Consider the following 18,985-nt stretch of genomic DNA (forward strand, 5'->3'; position numbering starts at 1 on the left):
AAACATTTGACCCAAGTTATACAATTTAAAGTCAATGCTACCAAATACAAATTGAGTGTATGTAAACTTCTGACCCACTGGGAATGTGACGAAAGAAATACAATCTGAAATAAATCATTTTCTACTTTTATTCTGACATTTCATATTCTTAAAATACAGTGGTGATCCTAACTGACCTAAAACAGGGAATATTTACTAGGGTTAAATGTCAGGAATTGTGAAAAACTGAGTTTAAATGTATTTGGCTGTATGTAAACTTCTGTACATGTCTTCTGTCAAGTCTTCAGGGGGTGAAAAAAAGCCATTTAAGTCGCACCATAAGGAGGCAAAAGTCACCTCAAATGACAAAAGCACCCCGGTCGGGATGGATGTTTGATTGATTTGACCGTAAAATGCCAGCTATGGAAAGGAGACTTAAGTTCTGATCCTTTTATATGTAAACACATCCATTTCCAGATGTCTTCTTGCTTCAAGTCACCATCTTGCATTGTGATGTACATTTGTATGTCATTTCTTGTGTTCCTTTGTGCTAAACGTACCTTGAAATGCTGGCATCCTAGATTTCCAAATAGATGACATCATCAGAGCAGAGAGACGCCAGACAAGGCCAAGCAGAGCAGTCAACAGGCCACTTGTAAATGTGGTTCTTTATTGTACATGACATTTTCCTTTTTTGGTGTGAGCAACATAATTGACAATACATCGTTTTATATCCTACTCAAAATCCTATTCTAGTCCTCTATAAAAACAAAACAACATAACATAAAACCTTACAACTCCACAACAATTCTCAGATGTAATGTACCCCTACATGCAACAGGAACTTCTATAGCAGATCAATGAGAAATGTTTTTAATTATATTTTTTCAACACACATCGTTGACAAACAAAAGATAAACGTTTTTAAAAAATCGAATGGGGTTTCAATCATTATTCCAATTGTTGGTATCGTTACCCTTTAACTCTGAGTGCTACGTCATTGAGACCACGTTAATGGGTTAACCAGCTGTTAATGTGGCTTACGTTTGAGGAATGTTTTCAGAAATATACTTGTTGACAATACAGGGGTAGTAGTAACACAGTTCAGGACTAACACAAGACATTCATTCAAACCACTGCTTCCCTAAACAGCTATTATATGCATAATGTGGTCCAATTACATACAACAAATGGAAGGCTTGACATTTTTTTTTAAACCAAAATATATATATATTTTTTTACAAATATTCCAGTTTAGCAAAAAAAAACTAAAACGATCCATCTACAGTGTGCAGGAATAGCTAAGGAATTTCATTTTTTAGTGCTCAACAAAAATGGCAAGTGAGAGATACTAGTAATTGGCACAATATATACATTTTCCAAAATCTCTCACAAAAAGGCACTTATTATTTCCAGATGCAATCTTGCAGGCAGGGTTTGTAATGCATTGCAACACCAGACAAATAACTTGCCAATTCATATTCTTGTCATCAGCTCAACTGGGGAAACGAGCCAACAGAAAAATAAAGGCAACACTTACACTTCAGACAGCATAAAGACACCCACTGCTAAAAGGCAGATTCCAGTTATGGACATTTTTTGGGGGGGCACAGAGAATTGTTTTTTAAATTTAATTTAAATTTACAATGAACTACATAAATATATAAGAAAGGTTAGAAGACCCAACAAGTATTGCTTAAACATCGCTTCAGATGGAAATATGCCAAAGTTTGGATTGACAAACTCCCATTGATATCTATTGTTTTCTTTACTGCTCGTCTAAAGTGAAGTGTCACAGAAACCCATGATCATCAGACAGGGAAGACTTGTTCATTTCAGACAGCGGAGAAAGTCTAAACGTTATGCGCTTTACTCGCTTGTTTGTGGAAACTAAGGAATTAGATTGTTAAAAGCCGAAGTCGTTTGTGCAGAGATACTTTGAAATTGCGGAGGCAACACCCAGTGGGTTACAGTATAATCACACACAAAAAAGAGAGATTAATAACAGCTCATCTCGGCTCATGTGTCAGTCTGAACACCTCAAATTAGTGAAGAAAAGAAGCAAAGAGGAAGGAAGTGAAACAGAACAGACATTAGTAGGCGCTGGCTGTGAATCGAGTCGGATTACAAAGCGACTAATAGAAGCTAATATCTTCATTCTAAATTGGATCCCAAAGTTTTTGTTGCATTGTCAACACTACCGTTTAGACTCTTGCGAAATGGGTTAAGGCAGTAGAATACTACGTCAGCACTACAAGCACTCCCTTCTAGTGTAGCCTTTAGGTCATTGTCTGATCTACACTTCACACCTGAGTAGGAAAATGACCAATGGTTAAAAAGGCACAGATGACCTGAATAGAACCGACCAATTGGTTCACCCTGTAGATGAATGGCTGGTGCTTTAGTGAAACGGCCCCGTGAAAGCATTACAATAACCTGTAGAATTACTTAACAGTAAATATAGTAGTAGTACATTGTAGCAACGGATCGCCTTTTTCAGGGATTGTATAGGGGCTCCAGTTGTGTCTAACATCAGACGACAGTCTACTTCCCAACGGTACGCGTCACATTGCAGGACCAGTTCATTTTGAATGGGTTGTAATAACGGTGTATGGAGTCATAGTAATAGGGGGTCATAGCAATATGGAGTCATAGCAATAGGGGGTCATAGCAATATGGAGTCATAGCAATATGGAGTCATAGTAATAGGGGGTCATAGCAATATGGAGTCATAGCAATATGGAGTCATAGTAATAGGGGGTCATAGTAATAGGGGGCCATAGCAATATGGAGTCATAGCAATAGGGGGTCATAGCAATATGTAGTCATAGCAATATGTAGTCATAGCAATATGGAGTCATAGCAATATGGAGTCATAGTAATAGGGGGTCATAGCAATATGGAGTCATAGCAATATGGAGTCATAGTAATAGGGGGTCATAGCAATATGGAGTCATAGCAATATGGAGTCATAGCAATAGGGGGGTCATAGCAATATGGAGTCATAGTAATATGGAGTCATAGCAATATGGAGTCATAGCAATAGGGGGTCATAGCAATATGGAGTCATAGCAATATGGAGTCATAGCAATATGGAGTCATAGCAATAGGGGGTCATAGCAATATGGAGTCATAGAAATATGGAGTCATAGTAATAGGGGGTCATAGCAATATGGAGTCATAGTATGGGGGGTCATAGCAATATGGAGTCATAGTAATAGGGGGTCATATCAATATGGAGTCATAGTAATAGGGGGTCATAGCAATATGGAGTCATAGTAATAGGGGGGTCATATCAATATGGAGTCATAGTAATAGGGGGTCATAGCAATATGAACATTAGTATCTTCTGCGCTACAGTAATCTCTCTCTGTTGCTCTCCCCCCTCTCAAACCCAGGAGGGCACATTGGTGTTGAATCAGATGAGTTACTCCTACACAAGGCAGATTGCCTTGAGATAATGTATGATGAGCAGCATATTAGGTTTCAGTTGTACATGTGTGTTGGATCCTAGTGTTTCACCTGCAACCCTAGACTTCCAGTTACCGCTAGAGAGCAGCTCCCCGGTTCTCCTACAGAGAGCAGCTCCCCGGTTCTCCTACAGAGAGCAGCTCCCCGGTTCTCCTACAGAGAGCAGCTCCCCGGTCCTCCTACAGAGAGCAGCTCCCCGGTCCTCCTACAGAGAGCAGCTCCCCGGTCCTCCTACAGAGAGCAGCTCCCCGGTCCTCCTACAGAGAGCAGCTCCCCGGTCCTCCTACAGAGAGCAGCTCCCCGGTTCTCCTACAGAGAGCAGCTCCCCGGTTCTCCTACAGAGAGCAGCTCCCCGGTTCTCCTACAGGGAGCAGCTCCCCGGTTCTCCTACAGGGAGCAGCTCCCCGGTTCTCCTACAGGGAGCAGCTCCCCGGTTCTCCTACAGGGAGCAGCTTCCCGGTTCTCCTACAGGGAGCAGCTCCCTGGTTCTCCTACAGGGAGCAGCTCCCTGGTTCTCCTATAGGAAGCAGCTCCCTGGTTCTCCTATAGGGAGCAGCTCCCTGGTTCTCCTACAGAGAGCAGCTTCCTGGTTCTCCTACAGAGAGCAGCTCCCTGGTTCTCCTACACTTCCAGTTACAGCGAGCAGCTACCTGGTTCTCTTACAAAGGGCAAAACCACAAGAGAGTGGTGATAAACAGAAAGGAGGGACGAGACAGCAGCGGTGCTGGGATTATGTAGAGTGTTTAGAAGAATCTTTTCAGCAACACAGGTGAAAGTATGTGTGAGCGAGAGTGAGGGACGGATCAGCTCGTGCACAGGTTCCAGTTAGACAGTGTGTGTGTGTGTGTGTGTGTGTGTGTGTGCGCAAATATGAATGCTGCTGAGTGCACACATATGCGTGTGTGTACAGGCATGTCAGTGTAAGTGTTTGGTGGTCAGACACCAGTTTTAATTGTGTTAGTCCGTGAACCAGACCAAGGTCGTACATCCATTAAACTTGTTAAAAACAAGACCAAAATAATATCAGCAAGTTAGTAAAATTCTTACTAAGAATGTTTTATTAAAATAAATGCCAAGGGGTTAATAAGAAATAACAACACACACAATGAAAACTAAAAAGCAAGCATGTAAAAATACTTATGACAAGAAACGAAAAGTTGCTAATGAGTTAAACAAGCTAGGAGTTGGCAAGAAAACTAAATCTAACTCTAGGAAAGGAAACACTCCTAATGAGGGACAGATTTCAAGATGTGAGGGGTGGTGGGGGGGGTTCAAAAACAAGTTGCAGTGGGCTTCATCAACAACAACAACAAAAAATGTCAGAAAAAGGATTTTATAATATACATACAAAATGAGATTAGAAAAATACATTATAAACCTTTAACAATGGCTGTAAATTACATTATCATACATCGTACTAGGCAGGTCAGGTCAGGTATCTTTCACCATATACCTGATGAACTAAACCAACCTCTGCAATGTTACAACACGCTGTGCCATTGTATGAGGGAATATTTCTTAATACTGTCAAAATGCTTGTCATATCTTGCTCCATGTTAATATTGCATTTCTAAAAAAAATGTTTAAAAAATGAAGAATAATTCATAACACTGAAAACAAATTGACCTTTTCTGTGTAAAGCATGTATGAGAAAAATAAATAGTATCAGACTGCCAGGGAAGGTAAAATACTGTAGAATGTCTCAATTGATTTTTTATAGTATTTTTTAAATATTTGATTAGATACCCCTTTTGTTTCAATAACTGAAAACTGCTTGGCTGTGAAGTCGTATTAGCTGTAGAGATGGCCTAAAGACAAAACGGTTGTTTTGTTTTCACCTTTCATTTATGCACTTTCTCACACTATGATTTTTGGAGCATGATATTCTAATAACCATCTTGATTTTGCATTCAAGCCTCAGTTTTGGATGTAATTGTGTGTTCTACCATGTGCGGGTCTTCACCTCTTCCAGTATTCACACCTGGAACCCAACACTACTCAGTAGTAAGGACCTTAAAAAGAGTGCAGATGGCCTCATCGTTTTACCTGTAGGGAGGCAAGGAGTTTTTCTAGTCTCTGCTATATCATCCAGCTGTATGTCGATCACTTCCAGAATGGCTACATATTGACTAACATAGAATACATGTCATCCAGCCCCCCCTCCGAATCTGAAGAGCCCCGAACTGCATCTGGGAAAACCCCCTGGGGTCTTTAGGTCATACGATTATAAAACGGGTTGGTTACATTCCCCGACTGTAGTGAGGAAGCATTGTTAGACTGGATGTTTTCAGTTTGCAGATTTTGAAACAGAGGTATACATGCAAACGGCTTTTCCCCTCTTAATCTCATTTTATATTCAATTTATTCATAAAAATGTCCTGGCAGACTTCTGCGTTGCTATTGGCAGTTTGTTCTTTGTAGAATAATCACAGTTACCAGAAAACAAGACAAGGGATAACACGTTAAATCAAAATGCAGAGAAATAAGAAATGAAACTTGTTTCCGATGGCAGAGAAAAAGGCCAAAGATAGAAACTAAAACAAAGAAACTGAACTTCTACTTGGGGAAGACGAACCACATGGCACATATTTTAGCTGGTCATACGACTGCTATTCTTTTTGCATAGAATAACTTCAGTAGCTCAGCAATAATGACGGAGCTACCCTGCTCAACTCTTCAGAGCCCATACAGAAGCTGCTCCTCTCTGCAGTGTCCTAGTTGTTGCTGGATATTACTGAACAGAATGTTAACACTTGGAAAAAGAAACAACCGTCGATAAGGCACTTCTTCTAACTTTAAAAACAAAACATCTTCTCTGTGTCTCTCTCAACCCCTCTTCGTAACACTTACATCCTTCTAATGTTCCTAGGTATGACTATTTTGGTCTTTATTTTTTATTTTCCAAGCCAATAATATCCAAAGTAACACAGCATTTCGCCACATGTCCTTTTTCTGCATACTATTTTGTTAACCTCCCCCCCCCCCCCCCCCATATTTTGTAACTGCAAGTATAAAAAGCTAAAATTGCCAAAAATATATATGTTTTCTTCTCCAGCATCCTGTAAGAGGATTTCATTGTGTTCTCCATCTTTACTATGTAATGACAGGTATCTACATGTATCTCTCTCTCTCTGTGTGTGTGTGTGTGTGTGTGTGTGTGTGTGTGTGTGTGTGTGTGTGTATATATATATATATATATAACAGGTATGTATAAAGCAATTTGAACAGGCAGGCATGGCTTTCACATCCTATGTTTGTTCTTGAGAAAGAGTCAAAGAAACGGTCAGGGCTCAGGAGCTGGACTATACCTTCATGGAGACACATTGTGGATGTGCTAATTGGGGGACTTCAAACTGGTATGGTGAGGGTTAAAAATAAAGTCATTTCAATTCAAACAGGCATATTTTCATGAGGGCAAGTATCCCGTCCCCCAAGGATGACTTGATTGGTATCAAATTGGAAAGAGATGAAAAGAAAACTACAAAAACACACTAGCATTTTGTTGTTGTTGCCAGGGGTGTAGATACAACCAAAAACAAAAAGGCTAAATAAAAAAAAAAGAGAATAGGAAATATATACAAACTTCACTATCAGGATCCCCCCTTCACCAGTAGCCATCTTTAGTGTTTAATCGCCTTTGTCTCTTCGTGGGAAACTAGAGCTTTACTTACGCAAGCATGAAATCACACCCTTTCAAACGCTAAAATGGCGGAGAGCCCTCTGCGGTTGGATACATATTTAAGTAGATATAATTCAACTGAAAACGCTCTGGTTAAATACGCACAATACTTTTTTTTGTCTTTTAGATCACAGCTCGCATCATTTCTCTAAATACATCAGGCACTGTATACTTGGCACACAGTGTGGAGGAGCATAGTTAAGTTCAGTAGCTAGTTGACTATATATTCACTGTGCCCTCAACCCATCCTACTTTCATTATAGTAATAGAAACACCGCTTCTCATCCTGATTCTTCCCCATATCACCCTGTCCCAGCACCCCACCTAGCTTCCGCTTACTGCCCATGATAGGCCTGCCACTTCAAAAGCTACCTTTTAAGTTCTTACAACCTGCTTTGTCTGGCTAGTCCTTCACAAAAGAGCTCATTAGAATGAATTAACAAGAAAACAGAAAAATCAAGTAAAACCAAAGAAAAACACAACATAAAAACAAATTATAATAAGCTCCATTTGCAGTCAATTTAGCCATGCTTTTAACAGACAGCAGTGGAGGGCACACCCAGAATGTGTCAGCATATTATCGTCTCAAAGGTTCATAATGCACGACCACATATGAAAATGACAGAGAATCAACAAGTTGGTGTGAGTCTAGTTTCTCTTTCCTTCTATTTCCTTTTCTTTCAAATGACCCACAAGGAAGTGTGGAATGGGGAGGGAAAGGGGACATACAGTTTGGGTTCCGTTCCCATTTACCATTGTTCAGTAATTATTAGTGAGGTCACCGAATCAGAGCAGGTACGGGGCGGTCGACAGGGAGGACGGGATCTTTATTGAGATTATATATATATATATATATATATATATATATAAATATATATTTTTTTTTTATTCAGTGCAGATTCATTAGTAACACACACACACACACATTCCTCCAGTTTGTGATTCATGAAGAAAAAGAAAGAGAGAGAATGGGAATTCAACTCAATGAACAGAAATCAATAAAATAATAACTTGGTTTGATGTGTTTCTATGAGATTGTGATATATATATTTTTTTAAATGTAAAAAAAAATAAATCTAAAACATGTTAGGGTAACTAAGGGCAGGCGCCTCTTTCTCACTGCGTCCCGAGAGGCTAGCAAAAGGCAATTACCAGTTAACTGATCAGCAGGCAGGCTTGGGGCGGCTCGTCATTGGGTGAAGAGTTCAGAGGTCAGAAGGTCATGTGTTAGTTGCCGGTGGCGGCTAGGTGGTTAGAAACAAAAAACAAACAAAAAGAAAGAAATAGAAAGGATATTAGTGTCAGCAAGAAGAGACTGGAATGACATCATTTTTAACAATAAAATTACTGCAATCTCTTATTCCCACTAATTCCCGCCAAGAGACAAACCCAGCTAGCTAATATTGTTATAATCATGAGGTTGTTACATCACGATCTCAACTACTAAGCCCCAACCTGAATTAAAACGTTACATTGGCCCGAGTACCAGAACTCAAGAGAGGTCGAACAAAGTACAAAAAAATAAGTATGGTTTAGTTTGAGGTTGGAATGGAAATGACCTACAGTGTGATTAGTGGTAAGGAGACTTAAAGTAACTAGCTAGTGTTACGTAATGAATAACAGTAACTAGCTAGTGTTACGCAATGAATAACAGTAACTAGCTAGTGTTACGTAATGAATAACAGTAACTAGCTAGTGTTACGCAATGAATAACAGTAACTAGCTAGTGTTACGTAATGAATAACAGTAACTAGCTAGTGTTACGTAATGAATAACAGTAACTAGCTAGTGTTACGTAATGAATAACAGTAACTAGCTAGTGTTACGCAATGAATAACGGTAACTAGCTAGTGTTACGCAATGAATAACGGTAACTAGCTAGTGTTACGTAATGAATAACGGTAACTAGCTAGTGTTACGCAATGAATAACAGTAACTAGCCAGTGTTACGCAATGAATAACAGTAATTAGCTTGTGTTACGCAATGAATAACAGTAACTAGCTTGTGTTACGTAATGAATAACAGTAACTAGAGTTACGTAATGAATAACAGTAACTAGCGTTACGTAATGAATAACAGTAACTAGCGTTACGTAATGAATAACCGTAACTAGCTAGTGTTACGCAATGGATAACAGTAACTAGCGTTACGCAATGAATAACAGTAACTAGCGTTACGTAATGAATAACCGTAACTAGCTAGTGTTACGCAATGAATAACCGTAACTAGCTAGTGTTACGCAATGAATAACCGTAACTAGCTAGTGTTACGCAATGAATAACCGTAACTAGCTAGTGTTACGCAATGAATAACCGTAACTAGCTAGTGTTACGCAATGAATAACAGTAACTAGCTAGTGTTACGCAATGAATAACAGTAACTAGCTAGTGTTACGCAATGAATAACAGTAACTAGCTAGTGTTACGCAATGAATAACAGTAACTAGCGTTACGCAATTAATAACAGTAACTGGCGTTACGCAATTAATAACAGTAACTGGCGTTACGCAATTAATAACAGTAACTGGCGTTACGCAATGAATAACAGTAACTGGCTTGTGTTACGTAATGAATAACAGTAACTAGCTTGTGTTACGTAATGAATAACAGTAACTAGCTTGTGTTACGTAATGAATAACAGTAACTAGCGTTACGTAATGAATAACAGTAACTAGCGTTACGTAATGAATAACAGTAACTAGCGTTACGTAATGAATAACCGTAACTAGCTAGTGTTACGCAATGAATAACAGTAACTAGCCAGTGTTACGCAATGAATAACAGTAACTAGCCAGTGTTACGCAATGAATAACAGTAACTAGCCAGTGTTAAGCAATGAATAACAGTAATTAGCTTTTGTTACGCAATGAATAACAACAACAAGTGTTACGCAATGAATAACAGTAATTAGCTTGTGTTACGCAATGAATAACAGTAACTAGCTAGTGTTACATAATGAATAACAGTAACTAGCTAGTGTTACATAATGAATAACAGTAACTAGCTAGTGTTACGTAATGAATAACAGTAACTAGCTAGTGTTACGTAATGAATAACAGTAATTAGCTTGTGTTACGCAATGAATAACAGTAACTAGCGTTACGCAATGAATAACAGTAACTAGCGTTACGTAATGAATAACCGTAACTAGCGTTACGTAATGAGTAACCGTAACTAGCGTTACGTAATGGGTAACCGTAACTAGCTAGTGTTACGCAATGAATAACCGTAACTAGCTAGTGTTACGCAATGAATAACAGTAACTAGCTAGTGTTACGCAATGAATAACAGTAACTAGCGTTACGCAATGAATAACAGTAACTAGCGTTACGCAATGAATAACAGTAACTGGCGTTACGCAATTAATAACAGTAACTAGGTTACGTAATGAATAACAGTAACTAGCGTTACGCAATGAATAACAGTAACTAGCGTTACGCAATGAATAACAGTAACTAGCGTTACGCAATGAATAACAGTAACCTGCGTTACGCAATGAATAACAGTAACCTGCGTTACGTAATGAATAACAGTAACCAGCGTTACGTAATGAATAACAGTAACCAGCGTTACGCAATGAATAACAGTAACTAGGTTACGTAATGAATAACAGTAACTAGCGTTACGTAATGAATAACAGTAACTAGGTTACGTAATGAATAACAGTAACTAGCGTTACGTAATGAATAACAGTAACTAGCGTTACGTAATGAATAACAGTAACTAGCGTTACGTAATGAATAACAGTAACTAGCGTTACGTAATGAATAACCGTAACCAGGTTACGTAATGAATAACCGTAACTAGCGTTACGTAATGAATAACCGTAACTAGCGTTACGTAATGAATAACCGTAACTAGCGTTACGTAATGAATAACCGTAACTAGGTTACGTAATGAATAACAGTAACTAGCGTAACGTAATGAATAACAGTAACTAGCGTTACGTAATGAATAACCGTAATTAGCGTTACGTAATGAATAACAGTAACTAGCATTACGTAATGAATACCCGTAACTAGCGTTACGTAATGAATACCCGTAACTATCGTTACGTAATGAATAACCGTAACTAGCGTTACGTAATGAATAACCGTAACTAGCGTTACGTAATGAATAACCGTAACTATCGATACGTAATGAATAACCGTAACTAGGTTACGTAATGAATAACTGTAACTAGCGTTACATAATGAATAACAGTAACTAGCGTTACGTAATGAATAACAGTAACTAGCGTTACGTAATGAATAACCGTAACTAGCGTTACGTAATGAATAGATTAATTTCCCCCAATTGTTTGTCTTTATTATCAGTATATACAGGAACCATAAATAGACTTGTTATAAAATGTCAGAATATAAAATGACAGTACCTCATGTACAACTGAAATAGCAACATTTTTTCATTGTATTTTTCCATTTTATTTCAATACTTAAACACACCGCAGAGAGAACGCTAACTGGCTTTGATTAGGTATGTCCGTCCTACCAATTTTATTTTTTTACAGAAAACAAAAATCAAGACATGAACCAAGTGGAAAAATGATGCCTGGTGGCTACTGTACTGCTGTCTACCTTTTCTACTTCGTGTTCAGTCGCTTTCCACTCGGTTCCTCATAAGTAAAACAAATGGAATGATGGAAACAAGGCTGACCTATTTTAGGATCTAATCTCACATCAGAGGAATGGTAAGAAAACGTCGCTTGAAAACGGCGTGTGATACCTGTTCTGTCACCAAGGGTCACAGTTCATGTAAACCAAAGCAATTAACATCGTTTTGCCTGAGCATTGAAATATAGTTCTATATCGAGTACTACGTATGTAAACAATGTGCATAATGTGCAGTATATAAAAACACGAGAAATCCCCAACTAAGGCAAATATAAGGCAATGCAATCAACAGGCAAAGTAAAGCATCCTAGAGACTAAACTAACCTCTGTCTACAATCCTTTGGTAAGGATGGACGCGCGAGTCATGTCGTCTCATTTTAGTAGCCATTGCACCTAGATTGCAACAAGTCCACAAGGTTAGAAACTGTTCACTTTAGGAGGGGAAAAACAAGTCTTACACAGTAATACATATTGACATTTACATATACTGCTTATACATTAGATCCTAATACACATAAACATGACAGACATATATGAACAAATGCATAGAAAAAAACAAACATTTGCTTTAATTTGATATCTACAAATGTATAACTTAGGTAGTAAAATGTCACAGTACTCAGTGTTACATAGAGGATTTGTGGAAACCGGTGGGCAGGGGGACAGGGGACTAAAGCTATCTAGCAAAAGAAAAGCTCGTCTTTCATAGGAGAAGGGGGGATTGAGGAAGAAAAACAATTGGCTGATTTTGAATGGAATGAAAATCCAATGCAGCTCAGATCCTAATTGGATAGTGCAAGACACCACCTGGCTCTCTCACATCTCTACATCTCTCAGTATCAATCTGCTCACTGGCAGTAGCATTCATTTCTCTCTGAATATGTGTCACAAATGAAGACAGACATTTCAATTACCCTAGTGTGGTTTCTCCTGATATCATACACGCAAATGGGGTAAAATACTATGTTGGTTGCATAGGAACGAACTGTGACTGTGCATAGAGATAAACAATTAGTCTATGACCCAACACAAATCCCAGATTGAAAAGTGTTCAAGGTAAATCCTTAATGCAACGAGTTGGACAATCTAAAAGTTTGTCTAAAAGCCTAGCTAGAGCGCAGTGCAGTCAGCGAGACACCATTTCAGCACTCAGGGGTCGGCGCTCTTGGGCTTTTATGCGGATATGTCAATATTTCTGATTTAGTGAGCCGGGGAAGGATAGCCTCCCAGATCTTGGGGACAGAGAGATGGCAGAGTGATGCTGGGGGAGGCCATATTTCTCTGCTCTTCATTACCCAGAAAGCGTTTAAAGAGATTTGTGTCAGAGCCCTTCAATGGCTAAATGGTGGCAGTCCCCACAGAACAGGTCACCGTGACAACCATCTGGGCATCCTGTCAAATGGTACACTAGTAAACTCTCTTGTCTGCAGTTATCAAGTGAGCACTTCCAGGGGACAACTCAGAATGTTGGCCCTAAAATAAGAAGGCTTTGGGTAAGTTTCCATGCTGGAATGGAGAGTTGTGGTGGATTAAGCCAGTGACAGTTACATCTCATTTGGAACAGCCAAACAGCCCTCACACTAATATCTATCTATCCTGGCAGGGAAGGCAGGCAAGCTGTGTGACGTTTCACAGCGCTGGTTGATAACCAAGCCAGTCCGCCCACATTCCACTCTGCAGCACCAGATGTCCGGAAGTTTCCTCAGACTCCGGAGCAGGTCTGACAGAGCCAGATGCATGTTGTGTTCCGGTGGCTCTCTGTTGCTGAAGGCGGCGATCAATACGGCGAGTAAATAACACGCACTAAGCTGCTGTCCCCTCCAAATTAGAGAGAAAATCCAGTAGGTTCTGTACCACAGAACAGCTCCCCCAGGCACCTCTTTCACGGACACACGGGGTCAGCTAACATGGCACCTGTGTATCAGCCGTCTCATGATGTCAGGATCAACACCTCAGGCATGTCATTAAGGCAGCGACACAAACAGGAAAGGGCCCGCTGTCAAAACTTGACAAGGTATGCCGTGGCAAACAGTCATTATTTGGTCAAATTAGAGGGCGACAGCCTCCATAAAATGTGAGATATTATCGTCAGTCACGTCTAAATGTTTCTTCCACGGAATATTGCTTTGAGCGCCGGCGTGCAGACGCACCCGCACCTACGGAATGTAATTCCCACGGCTGACATATTGACTGGGGAATGTCGGTGGCTCGTACGAAGTTGAAGTTCAAGAGTGTGAAAACTGAGCCAATGGGAAAAATGAGAACAGTGAATTTAATGAACATCCCCACCGGGACAAAGGGGACTATCTACTGGCATCAAGGCCGGAGCACAGAGCTAGCTGAGAAAAAAAATAATACTCATTTCAAAAGCTGATGAAATCCGAGGGGATCCACCGCCAGACTGACTCTGCCGCTAGCGAGAGCATAACAAAGCTAGAGCGCGGGAGCGTGCAACACAAGCATGTCCCTGCCAGAGTGTCTTCAGACAAGGCAACTCATACTGTAAAACGGCAGCTGCAGAACAGAGAGGAAACGACAGGTAGCCTTAGTGGTTAAGAGCGTTGGGCCATTAAATGAAAGGTCGCTGGTTTCGAATCCAAGAGCCGACTAGGTGAAAATCTGTCGATGTGCCCTTGAGCAAGGCACTTCATTGTAGTAAGTCTCTCTGAATAAGAGTGTCTGCTAAATGACTAAAATGTCAAACTAAACCTGAGCCAGGAAAAGGATGCTGGGGAGATGAGCTAAAATAAAAAATCCCTGTCCCCCTTGCCCTTTGTTAGCACATTAGTCCTGTTCAGCTGTCAGGTCATAAGGTCACACCCATAACAAGCCTGTTTTTCAGCTGGATACGACATATTTACCTTTCAACAAGTCCTGACCGTGGCTCATCGAAGCCGCGTCCAAAAACCCAGGGTAAAACAAGCTGCCCTCCTGTCCGGGGCTAAAGGGGCCGCCGCCCAGGCCCCAGGGTCGCTTACCTAGAACCCCACTGTGGTCGATGGGGTACTCCAGCAGGGAGGTGGGCGCCAGGGCGTACGGGTAGTCGTACGGGGAGGCGTAGAGGATGCTGCCGTCCGGCGAGGGAGGCACCAGGGTTGGGGTGCCATTGGGTAACATGCCCTGCATTTGGGGTTGTCGGATGATGTTCATGATGGGGGGCCCTGCCGGTGTGGGGGGCCTCATCTGCTGATGTGGGGCCATCAACTGCCCCTGGGGGGCCTGCATTAGACGGGGGCCCTGAGCGGCGGCGGCCGCCGCTGCAAGAGAGAACGCAAGGGGGTCTGCCATAAGAAGAGTTAAAGACAGAAAGACAGAGAGATACAAGACAAGGGGGTAGAGATGGTAGTGCGGTTGACCAAAATCACAGGTGGAGAAGCGAGAGTTGGAAAACACAAAAAGTAGGAAAGGGGGGGGGGGGGGGGGGGGGGGGGGGGGGGTGGAAAAAAAGGAAAATTAGACCATGCAATGATCACGGTGAACCAGCAAACAAAAAATGAAGTAAACAAGAAAATAATAAAAGAACCCCATACCAAACTATAAAAAGCGAAAACGCTGCATTCAACACCAATGCACAGACCATATTAAGCATACCAATCACCATGACAACTACGAGTTCATGTACTGCTGACGGCACAAGCCAACAGAAATGGAGCCGGTGGCCATGGAGAGGAGAGATGGCGTGAATGTTTCTGATAAGGACCGATGGGAGGATCGCGTCAATCCCCCACAAATACAATCCAGTCTATTGGATGACTGTGAGGCCCTGCTTTGGACAGACTAGTTGAAATCTGCCAGACTATAAAAACTGTTCTGATGCCCTCCACTCCGCTACATGACCGTAAGACCATTTTGGTTGGCTGACAAAATGAATCGACGAAAGATTTTTCAAATTGTTTAGCATTTGCAAATGTTCTGACATGGTGAACATCACAGACAGCGGGGGTGGTTGGATCAATGTTTTACATGTGACTCTGTGACTAATTCATGCTGAGTATCGCAGGTCTGGCAACACAGCTGAGAAAACCAGACACTGGTCCAGACATTGGTGTTAGAAACCAATGTCTGCCCAGTCAAATCATTTCACATTTTACAAATTAGATTTTTATTTCAAAACAAGCCATTAATTTTTGGAGTGAAAAAATGCCCAAAACATTACTAATATCATGATGATAATAATAATAATAATAATAACAACAATGCAAACAGTAAATTGTGACAAATTTCATGAAAGTGCAGGACTGCGGGAACTCTGGGTGGGATGAACGCCAAAGAAAGAAACACTTTGGAGATGGGAAAACTAAACAGTGTTTGTAACAGATGCGTGAACTACGTCATGCAGAGATGAGCGAGTGATTTCTGCAGTGCGCTGAAGGCAAATAGAAGCCACCCCGACATTGCAGCAAACTGTGATTGCATCCATATGGGAGGGGGGAAAAGGGCACATCGAGAAGAACCAGCGGGAGGAAGAGAGGGGGAACTGATCTACTTGAATACAGGTGGTTTTAGTAGGTAGGTATACTGGGTCGGACATCTTGGATAACATTTCAGAGCAAAGTGCATAAGTTTATCAAATAAAAAAGCACTGAAATGACTACAAAACATGAGGCAGAGGCACACAGTTAACTGTATATCGTGAGCATCTATTCTTCTCTGTGGTTATTGTGAGGTTCTAAGTGGTTATTGTGAGGTTCTAAGTGGTTATTGTGAGGTTCTAAGTGGTTATTGTGAGGTTCTAAGTGGTTATTGTGAGGTTCTAATTGTGAGGTTCTAAGTGGTTATTGTGAGGTTCTAAGTGGTTATTGTGAGATTCTAAGTGGTTATTGTGAGGTTCTAATTGTGAGGTTCTAAGTGGTTATTGTGAGGTTCTAAGTGGTTATTGTGAAGTTCTAAGTGGTTATTATGAGGTTCTAAGTGATTAATACAATAACAGATGGATTAAGACGATTGATGATAAGCGTTGGTGTGTAACATTAGTCAATGTGGATCCAAACAGGACCTTTGTGTAGTGTGTGTGTGTGGTTGTAAAGCGTACGTGTCTTGATGTTGGTGTCTCGGTACGTCCCGTTGAGAATGGCCAGCTCCATCAGCTGCATCTTCTTCAGATTATCCTCTCCTTCCGCCTGGAACAACAAACAAATCAACAGGTCAGTTAACAAGTCCCTTCAGTCATGTCAAGACATGTTACTGTGCTGTGTCCCTATTGCAAGTGTGTGGGGTGGGGGGGATGCGGCTGCTAGAATGCTAGAATCCTGACTAGAACCAAAAAAATGTATCATATCACTCCAGTGCTAGCCTCCCTACACTGGCTTCCTGTCAAGGCAAGGGCTGAGTTCAAGGTTTTACTGCTAACCTACAAAGCATTACATGGGCTTGCTCCTACCCATCTCTCTGATTTGGTCCTGCCGTACATACCTACACGTACGCTACGGTCACAAGACGCAGGCCTCCTAATTGTCCCTAGAATTTCTAAGCAAACAGCTGGAGGCAGGGCTTTCTCCTATAGAGCTCCATTTTTATGGAACGGTCTGCCTACCCATGTGAGAGACGCAAACTCGGTCTCAACCTTTAAGTCTTTACTGAAGACTCATCTCTTCAGTGGGTCATATGATTGAGTGTAGTCTGGCCCAGGAGTCTGAAGGTGAACTGAAAGGCTCTGGAGCAATGAACCACCCTTGCTGTCTCTGCCTGGCCGGTTCCCCTCTTTCCACTGGGATTCTCTGCCTCTAACCCTATTACAGGGGCTGAGTCACTGGCTTACTAGGGCTCTTTCATACCTTCCCTAGGAGTGGTGCGTTACTTGAGTGGGTTGAGTCACTGATGTGATCTTCCTGTCTGGGTTGGCGCCCCCCCTTGGGTTGTGCCGTGGCGGAGACCTTTGTGGGCTATACTTGGCCTCGTCTCAGGATGGTAAGTTGGTGGTTGAATATATCCCTCTAGTGGTGTGGGGGATGTGCTTTGGCAAAGTGGGTGGGGTTATATCCTTCCTGTTTGGCCCTGTCCGGGGGTGTCATCGGATGGGGCGACAGTGTCTCCTGACCCCTCCTGTCTCAGCCTCCAGTATTTATGCTGCAGTAGTGTGTGTCGGGGGGCTAGGGTCAGTTTGTTATATCTGGAGTACTTCTCCTGTCTTACCCGGTGTCCTGTGTGAATTTAAGTATGCTCTCTCTAATTCTCTCTTTCTTTCTCTCTCTCGGAGGACCTGAGCCCTAGGACCATGCCTCAGGACTACCTGACATGATGACTCCTTGCTGTTCCCAGTCCACCTCCAGTTTCAACTGTTCTGCCTGTGATTATTATTATTCGACCATGCTGGTCATTTATGAACATTTGAACATCTTGGCCATGTTCTGTTATAATCTCCACCCGGCACAGCCAGAAGAGGACTGGCCACCCCTCATAGCCTCCTGGTTCCTCTCTATGTTTCTTCCTAGGTTTAGGCCTTTCTAGGGATTTTTCCTAGCCACTGTGCTTCTACACCTGCATTGCTTGCTGTTTGAGGTTTTAGGCTGAGTTTCTGTACAGCACTTTGAGATATCAGCTGATGTACGAAGGGCTATATAAATAAATTTGATCTGATTTGACAGACGTCCAGAGGTGTAAACATTAGAGGACACCTTTTGAAACAAAAACGAGTTTCTGTTGAACAAATTCAGGTTGGCCCCTTCCTGTTCCGTTTGGTTCCTAATGAATAAACCCTGGCTACAGCTAGTTCTCCATAAGCACGTTGCATGAGAGAGGAAGGTATCGAGAAGAGTTACAACACCATGGTCATGTTGCATCATCTCATTTTGTTGCTAAATCGCTGACAGATATTAGGCAGGGGAAAACGCATGCATAAATAAACCACTGCCTTATCAGCGAGATAATTACTGAGAAAAATAAATCTCCCCCTTGTGCACAATCAAATGTGCAATAAAAGCCCAGCTAATGTCAGTCCTGTCAATTAATGTTTGGATAAATAAATACATACATAAGCAGTGTCACTGTCATTATCCCCCAAATTAGGCAAGTTCAATTATTCATGGAAAGCAATTAAGTTAGCACCCGTCCCCGAGCCCGCCTTCCACCCCCCCCCGAAGCGGCTAAACACTCCATAACCATGACAACAAAGTAGAAACCCAGTGCTTTTCCAAGTAGATCGTAATAAAGAAGGACCGGTGTGATTGCAGCAGACAGAGAGATAAACGAGGCTTCAGACAGACAAGGCTGCTGCAAACAGACAGACAAGGCTGATTTGAGTAGG

The 18,985-nt window shown here is 41.5% G+C and overlaps 1 protein-coding gene across 4 annotated transcripts in view; it reads right to left on the reverse strand.

Annotated features, from left to right (window-relative positions):
* Positions 1-615: 615 nt before the first annotated feature.
* LOC109878070 (protein quaking-A-like) overlaps positions 616-18,985 on the reverse strand; it is a 121,542-nt gene continuing 103,172 nt past the window's right edge. The window contains exons 5-8 of one of the 4 annotated variants that reach the window (XM_031829197.1): positions 16,775-16,862; positions 14,721-14,999; positions 12,067-12,135; positions 616-8,373 (exon numbers count right to left, since the gene is read on the reverse strand). In XM_031829197.1, the coding sequence (XP_031685057.1) occupies positions 8,357-8,373; positions 12,067-12,135; positions 14,721-14,999; positions 16,775-16,862 (453 nt within the window). In that variant the 3' untranslated portion in view covers positions 616-8,356. Of the gene's footprint in view, positions 8,374-12,066; positions 12,136-14,603; positions 15,024-16,774; positions 16,863-18,985 lie in introns of all 4 variants that reach the window. The other 3 variants (XM_031829195.1, XM_031829194.1, XM_031829196.1) reach the window with 3 other exon arrangements.

Source organism: Oncorhynchus kisutch, linkage group LG7, assembly GCF_002021735.2.
Source record: "Oncorhynchus kisutch isolate 150728-3 linkage group LG7, Okis_V2, whole genome shotgun sequence".
Classification (NCBI taxonomy): Eukaryota; Metazoa; Chordata; class Actinopteri; order Salmoniformes; family Salmonidae; genus Oncorhynchus; species Oncorhynchus kisutch.